We start from the raw sequence: 18230 nt of genomic DNA, 5'->3' as shown, positions 1-18230 counted from the left end.
AGTCTGTAATCACCAATCTTTTTCTGCTTGGGATGAGAAAGAGGTTTCATTATTTAATTCTGAGGTAAAGTGTCAAAACAATGGAAATTTTCTCTGCCTTTTTGTGCTGCAAATCCCCTAGGACAATGGGACTGTCTCTGCCCCAAGCAGGCACTGAAATGCTAAGCGCATGGTTGACACCCCAGAAACACTTGCTCACCTTCCTCTCTGCTGGGGAGGCCACCCCCACCGTCCAGCACGCACGCGTCCTGCTGTAAAGAACTAAACTTTCACACCACGCTCCTCCGCACACATACCTAAAACCACTGAGTTGTACATTTTACGTGGGTGACTTGTGTGGTATGTGAATTCTATCTGAACGAAGTTGTCAAATGAAGTTCATCATAAGGAAATTTTCAATACAAAAAAATTTAAAAATAGGAAAAAAACACACCCAGAAACCTTGACATATTAAAGCAGAAAGATTGTGTTTCACTCATCAGATTGGCAAAGATATTTTTGGTTTGCGTTGCTTTTCCCTGCTCACTACGCCCTGGTGCCGTGATCACTCTCATCTGCTAACAGTGTGGAATAAATTGGTATGAAGTCTCCTGGGGGACAACTAGGCCATGTGTATCTAGAGCTGAAATGAATACATGTCCTCTGAGATAATAATTTCTCGCCTACAACTCTAACCTAAGGAAATAAGCAGAGATTTTTTTTTTTTAATCTAAGAAATGCAAACAACTCAGGGGGAAAACTTACAGAATTGCTTAAATCATGGTACACTCATACGACAGAATTGATGCAGCCACTTTCAAAGAGCACTTAATGGCATGGGGAAATGATCACAGTATAAGATAAAGTTAAAAAACAGGATACAAACTGTGCTTATAAACTCAACTGTCTAAAGCTAAAATGAGAAGGAATACAGCATCATATTAATCGTAGTTGTGTCTGCTGGATGGAACCATGGATCATTTACATTTTCTGTCTCAAACTTTTTTATTTTCCAGATTTTCCATGTTGAGCATCTATATATTATTACATAACCAGACAAAACAAACACTGAAGCTATTTCTGAAGGCCAATATATACGCAGGATGCATTTCACAACACAAGAGCTGTACCTGAATTAATTAGTAGCTCTAGTAGCTTCTTTAATATCCACTTCAGAAGCATCGCATTGTGTTGCTTAGAGACATAGTGCCCCCACTTTCTTCCCTACTCTCTGGGGAGCATCCCCACCCAGAGCTTCCGGGTATTTAATTATTTTCTATTTTCATACTCTAGAACCATCCCTGTGGGCACATATTTATAAGGCAAAACCAGCCTTTAAATCAAAAATCACAGACGTAGACAGATGTACACTCCTCCTGGGCGGGAAAAACCCAAAGCCAAAGAGGAGCCTCTGTCCTGCCCAAGGTCTGGGCGCGCTGCTTCCTGGCTGCGTCTCTGCTCCAAGTGCCCTCTGTTCCGGCTCTCAGATCTGAGACCACATCCAACTCATTGTGGTCTGCCTGGCACCAACCCCTCCTATCACCTCCAGGGTGACTGTGATCCCCCATCTATTATTCTCTCTATCGAAGCTTCACTCTCCCCTCTTCACTGTATCTTCCCTGGAAACTTAAAGTCATGTTGTTTTCTTATTTAAAAACAAAACGAAACTGCATGCTATTGCAGCAGCTCCTACCCCCCTTCACTACCAAACTCTCCCAAACACTGAGTGCCCCCCACATCTCCTCCCAACCTCTGTCCGGCTCTCAGCCCATTCCCACCTGGCGTCTGCCTCACCATTTTGCACTAACTGCTTTCAAAGGTGACCGAAGGCTTCCTAACTGTTAAAGGCAAAGGTGCCTTGGAAGATCCTAAGAAGCAAGACCTACCGCTCGGTGCTCTTCGGTCTGTCTCTCCCTGCTGGACAGCATGGGGCATTTATTTGCTGGCATGTGCTGTGCCAGGCATGATGCCAGAGCTTCAGAATTACAACAGGCAGGGCCCACCCTGCAGGAGTTTGGGGGTCGACGGCAGGGCCAGACGATAAACCAAGCGGGAGAAATCTTCAGTGCAGAGGGAGCCAAGAGGAGGTAGTTCTCTCCACCCAGAAAGGGAGGCTTCCCTCTTAATGTGGCCATCTGCTCGAGGGGGTTTGCTACGGTTTTTCAGTACTCTTTCTTGGATCTCACCACTTCCAAGAGTCTGCTCTCAGGTTCTATGTCCTCTGCACAGCTACCTACTTCATCACCCCCCATCACTTCCAAGGTGAATTTGTTCCTCCATCTATTAGTCCCTCAATTACAAGCCTAAGACGCTTACCTAAAATTTCTCTTCACACTCAACTTATCAGTAACTAAGTCTCACTGATTCTACTTCTAATAGCATATTTGTCCCATGCCACTGTCTTAATGATGTCAGCATTCTCTTAATCCTGCCATTACACCCCTCAAAAACATTTCTGGCTCAGAGGTCAAGTCCTGAGCCTTCCAAGACCTTCAGGGCCCCATGCTACCTCTCCAGCCTCATCCTCACCTCCTCCTATGCCGTCCTTCAACCCATCCAACACTCCGGCCACCCCAACCACTCCTTTGTCCCTGGCTTCTCCTGGACCTCTGTTTACTTGGACTCTGCTACACTTCCTTCCAGACTCACTCAAATGGCTCCTCCCAGAAGGCTGTCCCAACCATTTCATCCTGCCTCTGCCCAGTCTGAATTGCTCCACTCTCTGGGGGCATTCCCATATCACTTTGTGAGGTAAGGAGCTCGTGGCATTTACATACACATCTCTCAGTGGTGTGGGCTCCTTGCTGGCTTGGGCTGTGTAGACTAACTTCATTGCAGAGCTTTGCAAACGCTGACACCCTTGAATTGTTCACTAAATTTAAGTTATTTCCAATAACTCTACACTTTTCTATGGTATATGCTAAGAAACACAAGTTTTCCGCCCACTTCAGAAAACCACATCTACTAGGCCAAACTTGGTTTGGCCAACAACAAAAAACAAAACACAAGCTAATGGTAGACTCAAGTTAATACTTGCCTCTTGCACCCCGGAAAAGGACTCTGTAGTGTTTTTCTAATCTCTTGGCCATGTAGTTGGCATTTAATATAGCAATTTCTGTAGCTTGTTTAAGGCCCTTGACTCCCATCATCTGCAACAAAGGGAAAAAGAGCCATCAACCATGGAACAGGTAAACACAAATGGCACAAAACAAAGACACCCCCAGAGGAATCCCCCCACAAAGGAAATCAGCACACCATCACTTTACAAATTGCAGATGAGTGGAAAACCCTAACAAGGACATCGGTCAGTCCCCTCTAAGCCTGAAACAGTTTTTGGTTTTCTCCTTTGAATAGTAGTTTTACATTTCTAATTGTAGTAACAAAGCCTACAGCAGGGCAAAACTGACTGCTGACTATTGTGTTATCTAAACAGGGAAAGAATTATTTTAGGTTATACTCATTTAGGGATGAGTTTTTGTTTGTTTACTGTGAATTTGAGATGTCTTAATGACTGCCAAGAATCCCATAGGATCTTGGCCAAAATCCCCACTGAATCAATTTTGTATAGTTTGTCTTCCAACGGTCCACAGTCAGGGCCATCTATGTTTAACAACTGCCGGCTCAATCAAGTCCTTTTCTGGCGGTTCATATGTCCCTGTGATTATATGGGGTGAACATCATCACCAGTAAAGAGCTTAAAGTCAAGGCTGCACAATTTTTATTGCCTACTTTCTTCCCAGAATACATCATGTATGATGGAGGCTTGATATGTATTAAATACATAACTAATGTAAAGCACATGAGAAAATATCAAATAAAACAACAGGAGCACTGCCCTAGCCGGTTGGGCTCAGTGGTTAGAGTGTCGGCGGAGGACTGAAAGGTCCCAGGTTCAATTCCAGCCAAAGGCATGTACCTTGGTTGCAGGCTCGATCCCTGGCCCCGGTGGGGGCCTGTGTGGGAGGCAACCAATCAATGTGTCTCTCTCACACTGACTTTTCTCTCTATCTCCCTCCCTCTCTCTGAAAGGCAGTGGAAAAATATCCTTGGGTGAAGATTAAAAAAACAACAAAACACAGTGGCAGACACATTTTGCCAGGCTGATCACAGAAGGGTCCCTGGTAAGAGTTAGAACTTGAGTGGAAATTTAAAAATGGGTAGAATTTGGATAGACGAGAAAGGGGAAGACACTCCGGGTGAGAAGAATGGCAAAAACCAAGGTGTAGAAGGGAAGGCCCATGGCTGCAGTCTGGGAGTTACTCTAGGGCCTGGTCAGTTGTGACTACCTGTTGCAAGCCTCAAACTTTTGCTAGGGAGGACTTGGTTCAGCCACTGGCTCTCGACTTGTGCTTCAAAGTTATCAAGCAGCTTGATGGCCCAAGCCCTAGTCCACATATGCCGGCTTTGATCCTCTCTGGAACCTAGGCATGTGCATTTTGGAAGAATCCCCTAAGGATTCTATACAGGCTAGTGAGGTTCAGTGGTGACTGCAAAGGGAAGCAAAGAGTGAAGTTGAGGCCCTTTGGGGGAACTAGCAGTCCTGTAGGGAGTGTTCAAGATGGACTGAAGCAGGGAGAGAAAAGGTAGTTCTAGAGTCCAGGTGATCAGTTACAACAGCCTGAAATAAAGAGAGGGCCGAAAGTCAAAGGGGTAGCATAACCCTAATTTATTTATTTCACTTTTTAAATTTTATTTTATTTTAAATATATCTTTATTGATTTCAGAAAGAGGAAAGGAGAGGGAGAGAGAGAGAGAAACATCAGTGATGAGAGAGTCATTGATCAGCTGCCTCCTGCACGCCCCCGACTGGGGACTGAACCCACAACGCGGGCATGTGCCCTGACCCGGAATCGAACTGTGATCTCCTGGATCATAGGTTGACGCTCAACCGCTGAGCCACACCGGCCGGGCACTTTTATTTCACTTTTAAACTGAGGCTCTGTCTGGTGTTCCTGGCATATGGCCAAATCAGCCTGGGGTATTTATTTTCTATATGTGGGAAATCATCTCCAACCCAAATAGGTCCATAACAAATAACTGAGGTTGACAGGATCTTGGGACCAAAAGGAAGCTGGGAATTAGATTCTGTTTGCAAAGAAGCAGACCTTTATTATGATTGTTTTTGCTGTTTCTATTTGCAAAACAACTCCAGGGTCCTTTTTAAAAGCAGGTTTTAGTCTCTGCAGTACAGAATTGTTGTTCCAGCTTCCCAGAAAGTTTTCCTTAAGAATCATAAATGCCACACTGTTCAAGAATAACAGGCAGCCCCAGAGAGCTGTCTGGCATGATTTGCATAGCTGAGTTGGGGGTTTTGTTTCACCAGAAGCCACCCTTCCTTTAAAGAGGGGAGCCAATGTGGGAAGGCTGCTCTAATTAGCAGCTGAACAAATGCTCCTATCCAATGCACAGTCTTGTCAGCCCAGGAGGCGGGGAGGCCGGTTTGAACAAGAGTTGTATAAACTCTGGTGCTAGTGTTTTTTTAGAGAAACACAAAGGAAGGAAGCCTGTTTTCTGACAGCCTAATTACCCCTGAGAGTGCAGTTCCACAGGCCATAAAGGGCAAAGAGCTTTGGGAAACCACCACATAAGCAAATTTCTGCTACTTTTCATCTTATCCTCCAGGCTTCCGAGAAATATAAAGCTAAGTGAGATGCATTCCTAGAATTTATCCCAGGATCTCAACCAAGTGTAATACTTAGTATGCACACTGTTTTTTACTTGCAAGAGGCCATACAAATCCTACAGGAAACCAGATGACGTGGCCAGAACATCCACATGACTCATAGAACTTAACTCTGTCTGGAAAAATAGATCTGGTGTGTTAATTTCTCTGATGTTAAACCCGCTACGAGAACCCAAAGGAAATAGCATAATGAAGACAAGATGAAAAGAATTTTAGCTGATCCCTGTAGGAAGGTTTTTTCCCACCTAAAGTCATCAGCAGTCTTCACTAATCACATCTTAGCTCATGCATTTTTTTCATTTTCAAGTTAAGAAGGAAGTCTGCAATCTCAGTTCCCCACCTATGCATCACAGCCCCCCACCCCCCTAACACACATTCACGGGCCTCACCTTAATATAAGCCCATGAAATGGGCAAGATGGAACTGGAACCCCACGGGGCTGCACTGACAGTGCCCACAGGCCGGGCATCCCCATTGGGCTTGACCGAAATGATAGGATGACTGGGCAGAAACGGGGCAAGATGCTTCTTCCTGTAGTTTTTAAGTACAAATTCAGAAGATGTAAAAAGATCCACTACACCCAAACAGGTAAGTGCTGGGCCCTCTCAGGAAGCTCTAACAGTGCAAGGGACCTGACATCTGCTAAGAGGCAGGTGTTCAGGAAGCGTCCCTTCCTTCCTCCTTCACTGGAAGCACGACTCACCAGCCACCAGTGTCCTAGTGGCTCACCCAAGAACTGTGGGGGAGGACTGGACAGAGGCAGGAGCCTGCACTGGCATGCAGAGCCGTGGGCTCACCAGGATGTTTGGACATCCCAGCCCCAGCCCCTCTCCCTCCCAGCCCCACACCCCACACTCTGTCCTGAGGCACCTACGGGATAGAGAAGGGTGCAGCTGAGAAGAAGCCCACGGGGATGCACGTCAGACCCTGCATGTGGACACCATTCACCCCACCTTCCCCGCAGCTGAGGCACTGGGCCTCTTCCCCTTACAATAAATGATCATCATCAAAAAGGAAAGCAGAAGAAAGGGGGCAGGATCCCAGCAACCCTGAAGACTGGCCCCTTTGGCACATTTTTGGAAGACTGAAGCTCAGGAGATGGCTGTTCAGCTTTATTTTCATAAGATGATTCGATTTCACAGTGTAAAAAAATATATAATAGCTACAAGACATTCCTTTGGTCTTATTCTTACTTCATTCAATTATTTCTAGTAATAAGGTTTGTTTCCTCCATACTTATCTCAGATGTAATAAGAATTCAGGCTACAAAGTGTTCAGCCCCTTATGTTCAATTCACTTGGGGAGAGGGAAGGATAAGAACATTTAAGTTCAACTCTCAGCAAATTTCAGTTACATAACACAGTGTTAAACAACTGTAGTCACCATGATACACACTAGATCCTCAGGCCGATTCATCTTATCATTGAAAGTTGTATCATTTTCCCAACCTCTCTCTCCCCACCCCTCACCCCCTACCCCCCAGCTCCTGGCAGCCACTTTTCTGCTATGAGTTCTTTAGCTGCTATTGTTAGATAATTCACTTTCAATGTAACCATCAGCTGATTTTAAAGAGAAATAAAGCAAAAAAAAAAAAAAAAAGCTGCTTGGAAGTCTAAGTTTGAAAAGCACTTCCAGGCCTAATATTCCAGGTCTGATCCATCCATAATACTCTAGTAAAGCTCCCTCTTCATTACTGTGAGTAAACATGCCCTATCTGTACATGAATGAGGGCTCAGGGTGGCCAAACACTTTGGCTAATAAAATCTAATTATGGTCTTCTTTGGACATACCCTAAAAGCATCCCTCTTTCACTGCTCCTGCCTCAGCCCCAATAGGCACACTACATAGGAAGGCAGCCTCGACACTGGGAAACCTCAATGGGAATAAGAGCGAGTTTGGGGCCATTCTTTCCTTCTCAGTCTCCAAAGCCTTGCTGAACCCAGCGGCCCAGGACTCACACTCCGATGGGCCCCATGCCAGGGCCGCCTCCTCCATGGGGAATGCAGAAGGTCTTGTGAAGATTTAAGTGTGAGACATCGGACCCAAAGTCTCCAGGACGACAGATTCCCACCTACCACAAAGGGAAAGAGCCAAAAGCAAAAGTCAGGAACTTGAAAGGGTGCTCTGGAGAGGCAGCCACGCGGCTTGCTGCAGCCCCTCCCCTGGGAGGAAAGGCCGGCAGAGCTGCTCAGAGACCCCCCAGTGCCGGCTGAGCTCTGCAGGCAAAGCCCGGCGTTCCACAGGCGGCGTGCCTTGTGGTTTCTGTGGAAACAGCAGCTGACCATTTAGCCTAATTTAGATTCTAAAATACAGAGTTGAATATATACTCAATTCCTAATTACCCATCCCATGAGCGAGGGAAGAAAGGGCCCCAGCACAAGGAAGGCCAGCACTCCTCGCTCCTGAAACAGGCAGCTTTCACCCCAGCAGTTCCACTCCCCCTGCACGGTCAGCTTTGGGTATCATGCACTTTACCAAAGGTCCCCTTTGGGCACCCTGATGGAAGAGGCTGGAGGGCTGCCCAAGAGGATGCTGAGCCCAGGGAGAGGAAGGGAAGGCTGACAGTTTTCCTGAGATCATCCTGATGCCAATGACAACATTCAAAGGCGTCCCTGTCGCTTTGGCATTAGGGCTGACTTTGAATGTGGGCAAAGATGAAGAATGCATTTCTGTTAGTGAAGCAACAGACAATCCCTGGACCACACTTACAAAGGGAATCAGATAAAGGGAAGCAAAGAAAAGGAAAGAGTTCAAAATAGCGAAAAGAACAACGAGAAATAAGTTAGGGAGACTCTGTGAGAGCTAATGGCTCCCCCCAGCACTTCCTCAGAGGTGTGCATGGCACAGGCCTCCTCCCGCCTCCAGTGGTCAGGATCTGCCCTTCAGGGACAGAACTATCCAGCCGCTTTACACCGATGAAGCCGAAGCCACGTTAAGGGCTTGTCCAAGGCCACTGCAGATCCACATTCACCAGTGGCCAGAACTTGGGTCTGAATTCCCTCAGGAAGGCAGTCAGGTGAATGTCTTCCCTCCAGTGCCCCCAGAGGCACTGCACCGCCTGACAAGCTACAGGCATTCGGCTCCTTCCCTGCTTCCTTTCAACCATTCTGCCTCCTCCCAGGCATCCCCCATCACCTCGTCTGGGATCTGTAATCTCAGTGAAATCAGGGGACTTTGTTTGTAATTGTCAGCCTCAGTTCTGAATTCGGTGTCATGCTTTAAGACAACCGTCAAGAATCAGAGAAAACATTTTTTTCACTTGACTGTTTTCTCAGGGAGCCCACCTCACGTTGCCCACCTGAGCGTTCATGTTTGCCCCGTCTAAGTAGACCTGGCCTCCGTGTTGGTGAACCAGGTCACACACGTCGCTGATGTTCTCTTCGAACACTCCGTTGGTGGATGGGTAGGTGATCATGATCGCTGCCAGGTTCTCTTTGTGTTTATCTACCTGTGGCATGGAAAAGGGCAGGAGGAGACAAAGAAAGAATCGTTTCTTTCTTGGTCAAACCCTTGCTTTTTTTAAAAAAAATATATCTTTATTGATTTCAGAGAGAGGAAAGGAGAGGGAGAGAAAGAGATAGAAACTTCAATGATGAGAGAGTCATTGATCGAGCCCACAGCCTGGGCAGGTGCCTGACCGGGAATTGAACCCCGATCGCCTGGATCCCAGGTCGACGCTCAACCGCTGAGCCACTCCCGGCCGGGCAAACCCTTGCTTTTTATTTTAAAGGATTAAGAAAGATAAATTCTTGCCCAGCTGGTGTGGCTCAGCGATTGAGCATCGACCTAGGATCCAGGCGATCGAGGTTCGATTCCCGGTCAGGGCTCATGCCCAGGTTTCCTGATCGATCCCCAGTACGGAGCGTGCAGGAGGCAGCCGATCAATGACTTTCATCATTGATGTTTCTGTCTCTCTCTGTCCCTCTCCCTTCCTCTCTCTGAAATCAATAAAGACATTGAAAGAAAGAGAGAAAGAAAAAAGAAAGATGAAGTCTTTGTCATTTCATTTCTGAAATTGTCTCAACAGTAAGATGACAACAATAAAAAATCCACAGCCATTACTCCCTCCATCCATCATTCCAAAGAAATAACAAGCCCATTCAAGTTTGTTCTCCATGGTTAAGGCCAAAAACACTGTTCAGAATATCTTTGGATATTCTGGGCTCAACTCCCTAACATGGCTTCCTTTGGTTCCAGTCATCTCAGCCATTATTTCAGATCTCTTTGGTTCCCGACACGTCTATTCTCACAGTTAGTCTCTCTCTGCTCATCTTGCCATATCCACCCTTATTCCCTTTCCCTCCCTTTCTACTGAAATCAGAATTCCCACAAGGAGTGCTCTTGCTCTGACAAAAAAAAAAAAAATCGCCCTCATTTTGCGGTTTGACCGAAGGCAAGCATATAAAAAAGTTCACGTTTTTCTAGCCAGTCACAGCAGGCTTGTGTGAAAACAAAAAAACAAAAAAAAATTTTTTAAGGTCATAACCTATATTGGAGAGGCTTAATAATTACAACTACTGGCCCAGAATATTTGTTGGTAAAAACTTTGTGGAGTGATGGGAGAGGGAAAGTAGATGAGAGAGAGGAGCAATGTTGTGTATTTTCAGCTTCCCTTTGAAATCAGTTTCTTGAAGTTCCCAGACTCCATGCCTAATAACCCTGACAAAATCACATTGCTATTCAGCTGATTTCCTTCCCTCTTAAGATGCAGCCTCCAGTCCACCCGTGGAAAGCAGATACGGTTGCTAGGCAACCTCTTCCCGGAGGTTGGGAGGTGGGAGCGGGGGCTGGTGTTTCGGGAGGGAGGGTGGAAGGCTGCGGGGTATTCGGCAGGTGACGGCTGGGACGGCCACGGACATCTGCAAAATCTGCACTTACATTTTAATTCCCAACACAAAGACTGAGAAAAACTGTGACGGCCAGTTTGATTATCGATGGAGGAAGGAGGGGTAGGTTGGGCAGAAGTAGGCAGGTCCTGCAAGGGGTACCCTTACCGCCACCATGAATAATTCATTCAGCCTCTTACACGTGCATAAATTAGAGAGCAGGGTTTCAATGTAAAGAACCTTCTCCCCGTTGGTGAAGGAAGTGGTACGGTAGACTAGGGTCAGCGTTATTCTGGACCAAAAATGTGACGGTTGCCTTTTATTGTTCTTATAGAAACGGTCAGGGTTTCTGATTTTACGCCATTTTTCTCAGACCCAGTCAGAGGGGAAACTGCAGTCTTTTCGTTAGAATGCAAAATAAGATAATGTTGGTCTAAACCACCCAGCCCCTGATCCCCACCACCTCTTCCCAACCCAGACCTCTCCCATCTGTTAAGCGGGAGACGGGTACCATGGCCTTGAGGTGAGCTGTGTCGATATTTCCGAATCTATCCACCTCCACAGGCTGGATCTTCATGCCCGCCATGTGGGCACTTGCAGGATTGGTCCCATGAGCTGATTTTGGAATGAGGCAGACCTTAGGGACGGAATGAAATAAAAGATGGAGAAAAAAATGATCACCAGGCTATTCATAAGGACAGAAAAGTCCTACGACATGCTTGGGGCGCAAATTAAATTGGCGCCACATCCTTTATTTAAACTGACCACTAGTGCCTTAAAATCTGCTGCAGTTTCGTTGGCACTGTATTGCGAAACAACGTCCAGAAGGGGAGTTTCCATTTGGATGTCCAAATAATGCTCCCTAAGTACGGTCCTCCCTTATCCCAGCCCACCAAAAAAAGACCTGGGCTTCCTCTAACCTTGTCTCAGCTACAGTATGGAGACACCGTCTTACAAAATCATAAGACTGGAAGCTCAGCCCTAGGACTCAAATGCTCATGTCGCGGCGTCTGTGCGCAGCTTGGCTCTGCTGAGATGCGGGAGACATGCTGGTGGCAGACAGAATCCAGAGCCTCCCCGTGTCATCACTTATTGGTTGTTTATTCTGAGCAACGAATTGTCGGTTCCCATGAGAATCATAAACTAAGCACAAAACCTGGTCACCCCCACCCCCTGCCCTATGCTCACGTGACTTGCTCAGGGACAACGCCGCTATGTGTATAAATCAATGTCTAGAGCCCACAGACGCTGGAGGAACTCAGAAGAAGGGAAGGTGGGGTGGGGGGAGGGGAGGGGAGTTACTTCAGGTTGAAGAGATCAAGAGAAAGTGTGCAAAGACCTAGAGCTTAAAGATGTATCCAGTTCTTATGGAAAGTGGATGGTGGGTGCAATGTTAAAATCCCCAGGTTTAAATCATTCTCATTTCCTCCCCCAAAATCACATGAACGCAGGTAAAAACACATGTTCGGGTAGATACGACGATGCCCCACAACAGGAAAATTGCATTAGAGACTTTTCCTAAAAGAAAACGACAAAAAGAAGCAACAAGCACCCTGAAAATAATCCTAGTTTTTTTGGGTTTTTTAAATCCCAGAACCGATATTGCAACCCCTTGAAGAGAAATGGATGCACTATAAAATGGGCTTACAAAAGGAAAACTTAGCTTACAGCTGTTTCCTCAAAAACAGCAAAGTTGTCTGCTTAGTAAAAATAACATGTGCACAAAAAGAGAATTGTAACCAGAGGCACACATGAGATTACCCTGTCACTCTTCTGCTGACAACAAGTTTGTGCCTCTTTTGAATGGCTCCTTGTCTCATGCTGGTTGTGCCGTGCTGTCCTCAATTCCTTTTTCTTGTTTAAATGCCTTCCGTTTGTACTGAATTTTCTTGAATTTCTCAGGACCAAAGCTAGAGTCACTTTTCTTTTCTCACAAGGTATTTTTATTCTACTAAAGGATCTTGGGCTAAAAGGATCCATAGGGGGCAGAACAGTGATCAAGGAAGGGAAAAACGAATGTTTTAAAAATGAACATAAAATATTTGTTAAAGGCCTAAGTGAAGAATTCATACCAGGGAAGTTCTGTTGAAAAAAAAATTCAAGCTAAAAATGTCAACCACCCTGTGGTACACTGAATAATGGGCCTCCAAAGATGTGCATGCCCTAATCCCCAGAATCTATGAATGTTACTTCATATGGCGAAGGGGACTTTGCTGATGTGGTTGAGCTAAGGGTCTTGAGATGAGAGATTAAGGATCTTAGGATGGGCTCCAAATGTATTCACAAGTGTTCTCATCAAAAGGGGCAGAGGGAGATCTGACTACAAAGGAAGTCAGAGATGCGATGACTGAACAGAGGTTGGAGTGATGGCAGGAAGGGGCCATGAGCCAAGGAAAGCAGGAGGCCTCCAGAAACTGGAAAAGAAAGGCAAAGAAACAGATTCCCTCCTGGATCCTTCAGAAGGAACCAGCCCTGCCAACACCTTGACTTTAGCCAAGTGAAACCAATTTCAGACTTTTGGCCTCCCCTTAACTGTAAGAAAATACATTTGTATTCTTTTAAGCCACTAACTTTGTAGTAATTTGTTATAGCAGCCACTGAAAACTAATACACATTCCAATATAAGGAGTAGTGGAAAGAAAAAAATCTCAGTGGTTCAGTCAGTGATTCTTTTATAAGTAGCTGTTTGACATTTCTGGTTTTCTATATGGATTTAGGAAACTTTATTTTTTTAATGTTAATCTTTCCACACTTTAGAATTGTGGTGTTATGAGGGACATGGAAACAACAGGACCCAGATTTGATGTTTTAGTTCACCCAAAACTAATGCATTTTGATGCATTTATGCTCATTTAGAGATGTTGTGTTTTCCTATATTCCCAACATAGGTCATCCTTGAAGGATTCAGGAGGAATGTTCTTTTGTAAGAGAAATCAACTTCTCACTGCTGGTAAAAGTTGAACCAAAGGCCATTATTTTGCCTCAGCCAATTGGAAAGAGAAAAATACGTACAGGTTTTGGGACCTGGGTTTTGTGGGGGTTTTTGTCAATGTTTTCCCCTTTTTTAGAAAACATATCTTTATTGATTTCAGAGAGAGGAAAGGAGAGGGAGAGAGAGAGATAGAAACATCAATGATGAGAGAGTCATTGATCGCCTGCCTCCTGCCTGCTCCCCACTGGGGATCGAGCCCACAACCCGGGTATGTGCCCTGACCAGGAATCGAACCCCGATTGCCTGGATCCTAGGTCGATGCTCAACCGCTGAGCCACCCCGAGCCAGGCAATGTTTTCCCTTTTTATAGAAAACTCAGTCTTTGATTAACAAACATGACTAGCAAATTGAGTTATTACAAAGTGTTTAGGACAGTGCCTGGCACGTGGTGATTGCGATATAAGAATTTGATAAATTTGCATTCTCCCAAGTTAAACTGGTAAATCAAGAACTCGGTCGTTACATTGTAGGAACCCCTGAAATTTACCCTAAGAGCAAAGTAAAATAACTTCCAAAAGCAGCTTGACACAAGAGAGCCCTCGGGAGCCTGGGTGGTTCGGTAGCACGTGACTTCCCCACACTTCTTATCTGACTGGATCCATCAGGGGCTATTGTGCAGGAGCAGCTGTCTCAGACTTCTCTGCTGTAAACAAGTCATTTTCTTCTCCAACTAAAAAGTCAGCTTTAGTTAAAATTTGAAACCTAAAAGGGATGCCAGCATTTCCAAACTTATGAGCTCTGTATTTCTACAAACTCAGTGACCCAGTGGCCTTCTCTGCCTCTTCCTCTCCTTTCTACAATGCGGCTCCTCTCTGCATTTCAGAATGGAAGAGCCCCTCAGGACACTTCAGGGACAGCAGTGTGGACAATGGTGCCAGAATAAACATCACATGTGAGGGGATGAGGAGAGAAAGAAGGGACGAATGGAAAACACAAAGAGGGGGGGAAAGGAGCTGAAAAGAATCTGCGAGTCACAGAACTCTGCTTGGGCCCAATCAAAAGGTCTCTTGTCCTTTCTCTTTGACCTTTCCAGTTTGGTCCCCAACTCCTGAACATTCACAGATACTTCTGGGTGTCAGACTGGAGAACTGGGAAACAATGAGGGGTGGGAAGCATCATAAATCAATGGAACCTGGATTTTAGCTGGCCCTTTGTCATCAGCTCTTCACAGGCCTTCCACGAACGAGCGGAGTGGGGTTGGGGAGGGGAGCAACATGGAGATGGCTACACAGGATGAACCGAACCCTTCCCGGGATCCCCAGACGCCTAGTGATTAAAGAGCAAAATGACAAGGAGCTCCAGGGGCTATCTCAGTGCGTGGAGGCCAAGGAGGAAAAACAGAAGAGGGAACTCTTTAATGTCAGTCATCTGCTCTCCTTTCACTGGACAACTGGAACCTCAACATTTCTTTCGGATTCGATGACAGTGCTGTGTCTCTGTGGCCCCCAAACAATGCTGGAGTTCTAAGCTAACCCTTCCTTAGAAAGCTAAAGAATTCAAAGCCACGAGAAAACTCAAGTGAAAACAAACCAAGTTGGAATGTCAGGGACGGTGTCTCTGGACTGGCACACACAGTGCCTTGCACGTAGCCAGTATTCAATAATTTATTCAATTAGTGAATGTCCTGGTTTTCAAAGGCCTTTGAAAATCAGTTCTATTCCCCAACCAGGTCAAAGACCTGGTCAAACACACCTGTGGAACCAGAATGAGTAAGCAAGGGCATGAGAGAGAAAATGTTTTTTTTTTACCCCACCCCCACTTTTTTGAAAGGGAAGTGAAACAGTTTTTAGATTCTCTCATTGCAAAATCCAGGCAACTCGCCACAAACAATCCTAATTTTAATAAAACCAGGAACGGACTAAGATCGGGCCACCACCTATCACATCCCACTTGCGTAGGCAGCCAGAACCACCCGAGCACACTTTTCTCTAACTCTCCTGGGATGGGCAGATGCTTCTGTCCCGCTCTTGACTCCTACCCACTGCTCCTTCTAAGAACCCCGCCTCTGAACTCGGTGGAAGCTCTAGCTTAGCATTGGTCATCACCAAAATGAAGGCCCCAGGACACAGGCCTCCTTCAGCCACAATTTGAAGCTTGTGTCAGATCAACTGCTGAAGGCACTGCCTCTGGGAATGAGGTGGGGTGGTCCTTGTTGAGCCCATTAGTATCTGCTGCTCCCCACAAGGGCCCCCAAGAACAGTTTGGAGCCTGGAGATTAGACTCTCATACCCAAAGCAAATGATAAGGCAGAACCATGAACTCTGTTCTACGTCTTCCTTTGCTGCTTAGAGCTGAAAGCCATTTAATAGAGCATTTACTGACTCGAATATTTTTTGAGCAACATATGACCAGAACTGTGCTTAGGCACAGCAGGAGTTACAGAAGAATTAATGCTCAGTGTCTGCCCTTTGTCCAGGCCTGGGGCCAGGGCTGAGCCAAGGACAGGAGGTTTGGAATGGCAACATTCCTGCCCCTTACTCCCTTTGCTCCCACGGGAGAGCGGTTTCACAGCCAACTGGCTGACTTTTACAGATGGGATTTGAGCAAAAGCCTTTTATCTGTGAATGTTTTCCCTCAAAATGGTCCAGTGAAGTGTCTTGGAGGCAAGAATCATAATGGCCAGTCCACTGAAATTTGTTACTTGATTATATGTTCCTGCAGCTGCTTCCAAGAAGGTTTGGAGGGAGTGTCCCGCAGAACAAAAGGGACCCTGAGAGCTAGACCTGCTGCCACCCGGTGGTGAGCGAGCACTACATGTCCATACTCACGGTTCTGTGTCCCTCTCCTTTCCCTTCTAAGTAAGCTCGGATGGTGGCCAGCCCAGCATACTCCCCCTGGGCTCCACTGCAAAGACAAGAAGAAAAGGATCAGGGCTTTGGGACTTTTTGCTTTCATTTATTCATTCAGTATTCATGGGGCACGGGCCGTGTGCTCAAAATCATGTGATGAAGTCACTCCTGACACCGTGGAAAGCTCACGGTGAATCTCTGCATGAGCCCACAGGACTTGAGTAGCACCGGTCTGTGCACTGAAGCTCACCCATTCCCACTCAGAGATGGCCCTTTCAACCCACGCTCAGAACCATGAACCTAAATAAAGCTATTTTATTAATGGAAAATTTCAAAATTATACAAAAATAGAAAAAAGAATATAAGGAACTATCATGTACATATCACCCAGCTTTAACAGTTATTAGATTATGGTCAATCATTTTTTCCAACTAACCCCCCTCACTCTGAACTAGATTATTCTGAAACAAAACTCAACCATATCATTTCACCAACTCAAACTTCAATATGTATCTTTCAAAGATAAGAATTATTTTTTTAAAAAATGTAACTACAACGATCACACCTACAATCACAAACAGCCCTGGCAAGTTTGGCTCAGTGGTTAGAGCGTGGGCCCATGGACTGAAGGGTCTTGGGTTCGATTCCATCCAAGGCACGTATCCTCAGTTTTGGGCTCAATCCCCTGCCTTAGGGTGAGTGCAGGAGGCAACCAATTAATGTGTCTCTCTCACATCAATGTTTCTCTCTCTCTCGCTCCCTCCCCTTCCACTCTCTCTGAAAACCAATGGAAAAAAATATCCTTGGGTTAGGAAAATAAATAAATAAATAAACAAACCACAAACAATAATTTCTTAATAACACCAAATACTTAGTCAGTGATCAGATTGCCCCAAAGGAACTATGCATTTTGAATGTGGCACCATTCCCATCCGTCTCAGTGTTGGCTTTCCCAGGCCCCACATGCACACAGCTGCTAGAGGCTGGCCATATCCAACAAAACAGTCCTTAAAGGCACCACTTTTAGAGCATACTTAATGACTAACATCCCAGTGAGCGATGCTGAGTCAATCATAAACTGTTACTTAATGTTCAGTACAGTCTGCAGGAAGGAAAGGGAAGTGACTAATAGGTTTTTTAATCCCATTCAAAATATATATTTCCTTCATTTTTCAAAATTACACCGTCCTTTGACTCTGTGGAAGACCCAGTGGTTTGGCATTCATCCCTTCTGGTCACCCAGTAATATTGAGATCATACTCTAAAAGCACAAGGCTTAAGAACAAACTGGATAAACTTTATTTTATTTCTTAACTAAAAGCTAAAATTTTGAGCACTGGAAAAAAATTTTATTTTTCAATTATAGTTTACATTCAATATTATTTTGTATTAGTTTCAGGCGTACAACATAGTGGTTAGATAAGATTTTTTTTTTTAAGAGAATGCTGGCATGAAACCAGTTGGATTTGAAATGTTTGCAAACTAGTGTAGGACATGGATGGTTTGGTATCAGGAGATGGCAGAACTGGTGATTTAGGGCCCAGCATGAGGAGAGGACAGGGAACAGGGAAACACCTGGAGGTGAAGGGCTTTGAGCCTGGCTGGAAAAGGGGAAAGAAAGTTGTGATTTCCACAGCATGGGCACCACAGAGAGCAATAGGAGAGTCTAGATGAGCTAAGTAATCGTAATAACAGAAAGTATAAATTGCTCCATTACTTAAGTACTTCCTGTTTACCAGGCACTCTGCAAGGAGTAAGCACAGGTAAATGGTAGCCGTTGTCGCCACCACGGATTTTATGTCATCCCATTGTACCCTCCCAATACCCCCATGAGGCAGGCACCACCACCCCCATTCTGCACATGAAGAAACTGAGTTCCGAATACTATGTGCCCAGACAAGCAACAGTGATGACCGAGTCTTTGGTACAAGGCAGCCTGTCTCAAGGAGCCTCATGCTTTC

General features: G+C 45.5%; 1 protein-coding gene across 1 annotated transcript in view; it reads right to left on the bottom strand.

Moving 5' to 3' along the window:
- GLDC (glycine decarboxylase) overlaps nt 1-18230 on the bottom strand; it is a 71282-nt gene that overhangs the window by 9401 nt on the left and 43651 nt on the right. Inside the window, exons 16-21 of the mRNA XM_087822540.1 lie at nt 16249-16324; nt 11000-11125; nt 8961-9110; nt 7621-7733; nt 6052-6193; nt 3017-3128 (exon numbers count right to left, since the gene is read on the bottom strand). Coding sequence (XP_087678666.1) covers nt 3017-3128; nt 6052-6193; nt 7621-7733; nt 8961-9110; nt 11000-11125; nt 16249-16324 — 719 coding nt within the window. The remainder of the gene's footprint in view (nt 1-3016; nt 3129-6051; nt 6194-7620; nt 7734-8960; nt 9111-10999; nt 11126-16248; nt 16325-18230) is intronic.

The sequence above is a fragment of the Miniopterus natalensis genome, chromosome 12, assembly GCF_054644295.1.
Source record: "Miniopterus natalensis isolate mMinNat1 chromosome 12, mMinNat1.hap1, whole genome shotgun sequence".
Lineage (NCBI taxonomy): Eukaryota > Metazoa > Chordata > Mammalia > Chiroptera > Miniopteridae > Miniopterus > Miniopterus natalensis.
Note: the sequence above shows the minus strand (reverse complement) of the source record. Positions and strands in the feature narration are given on the sequence as shown.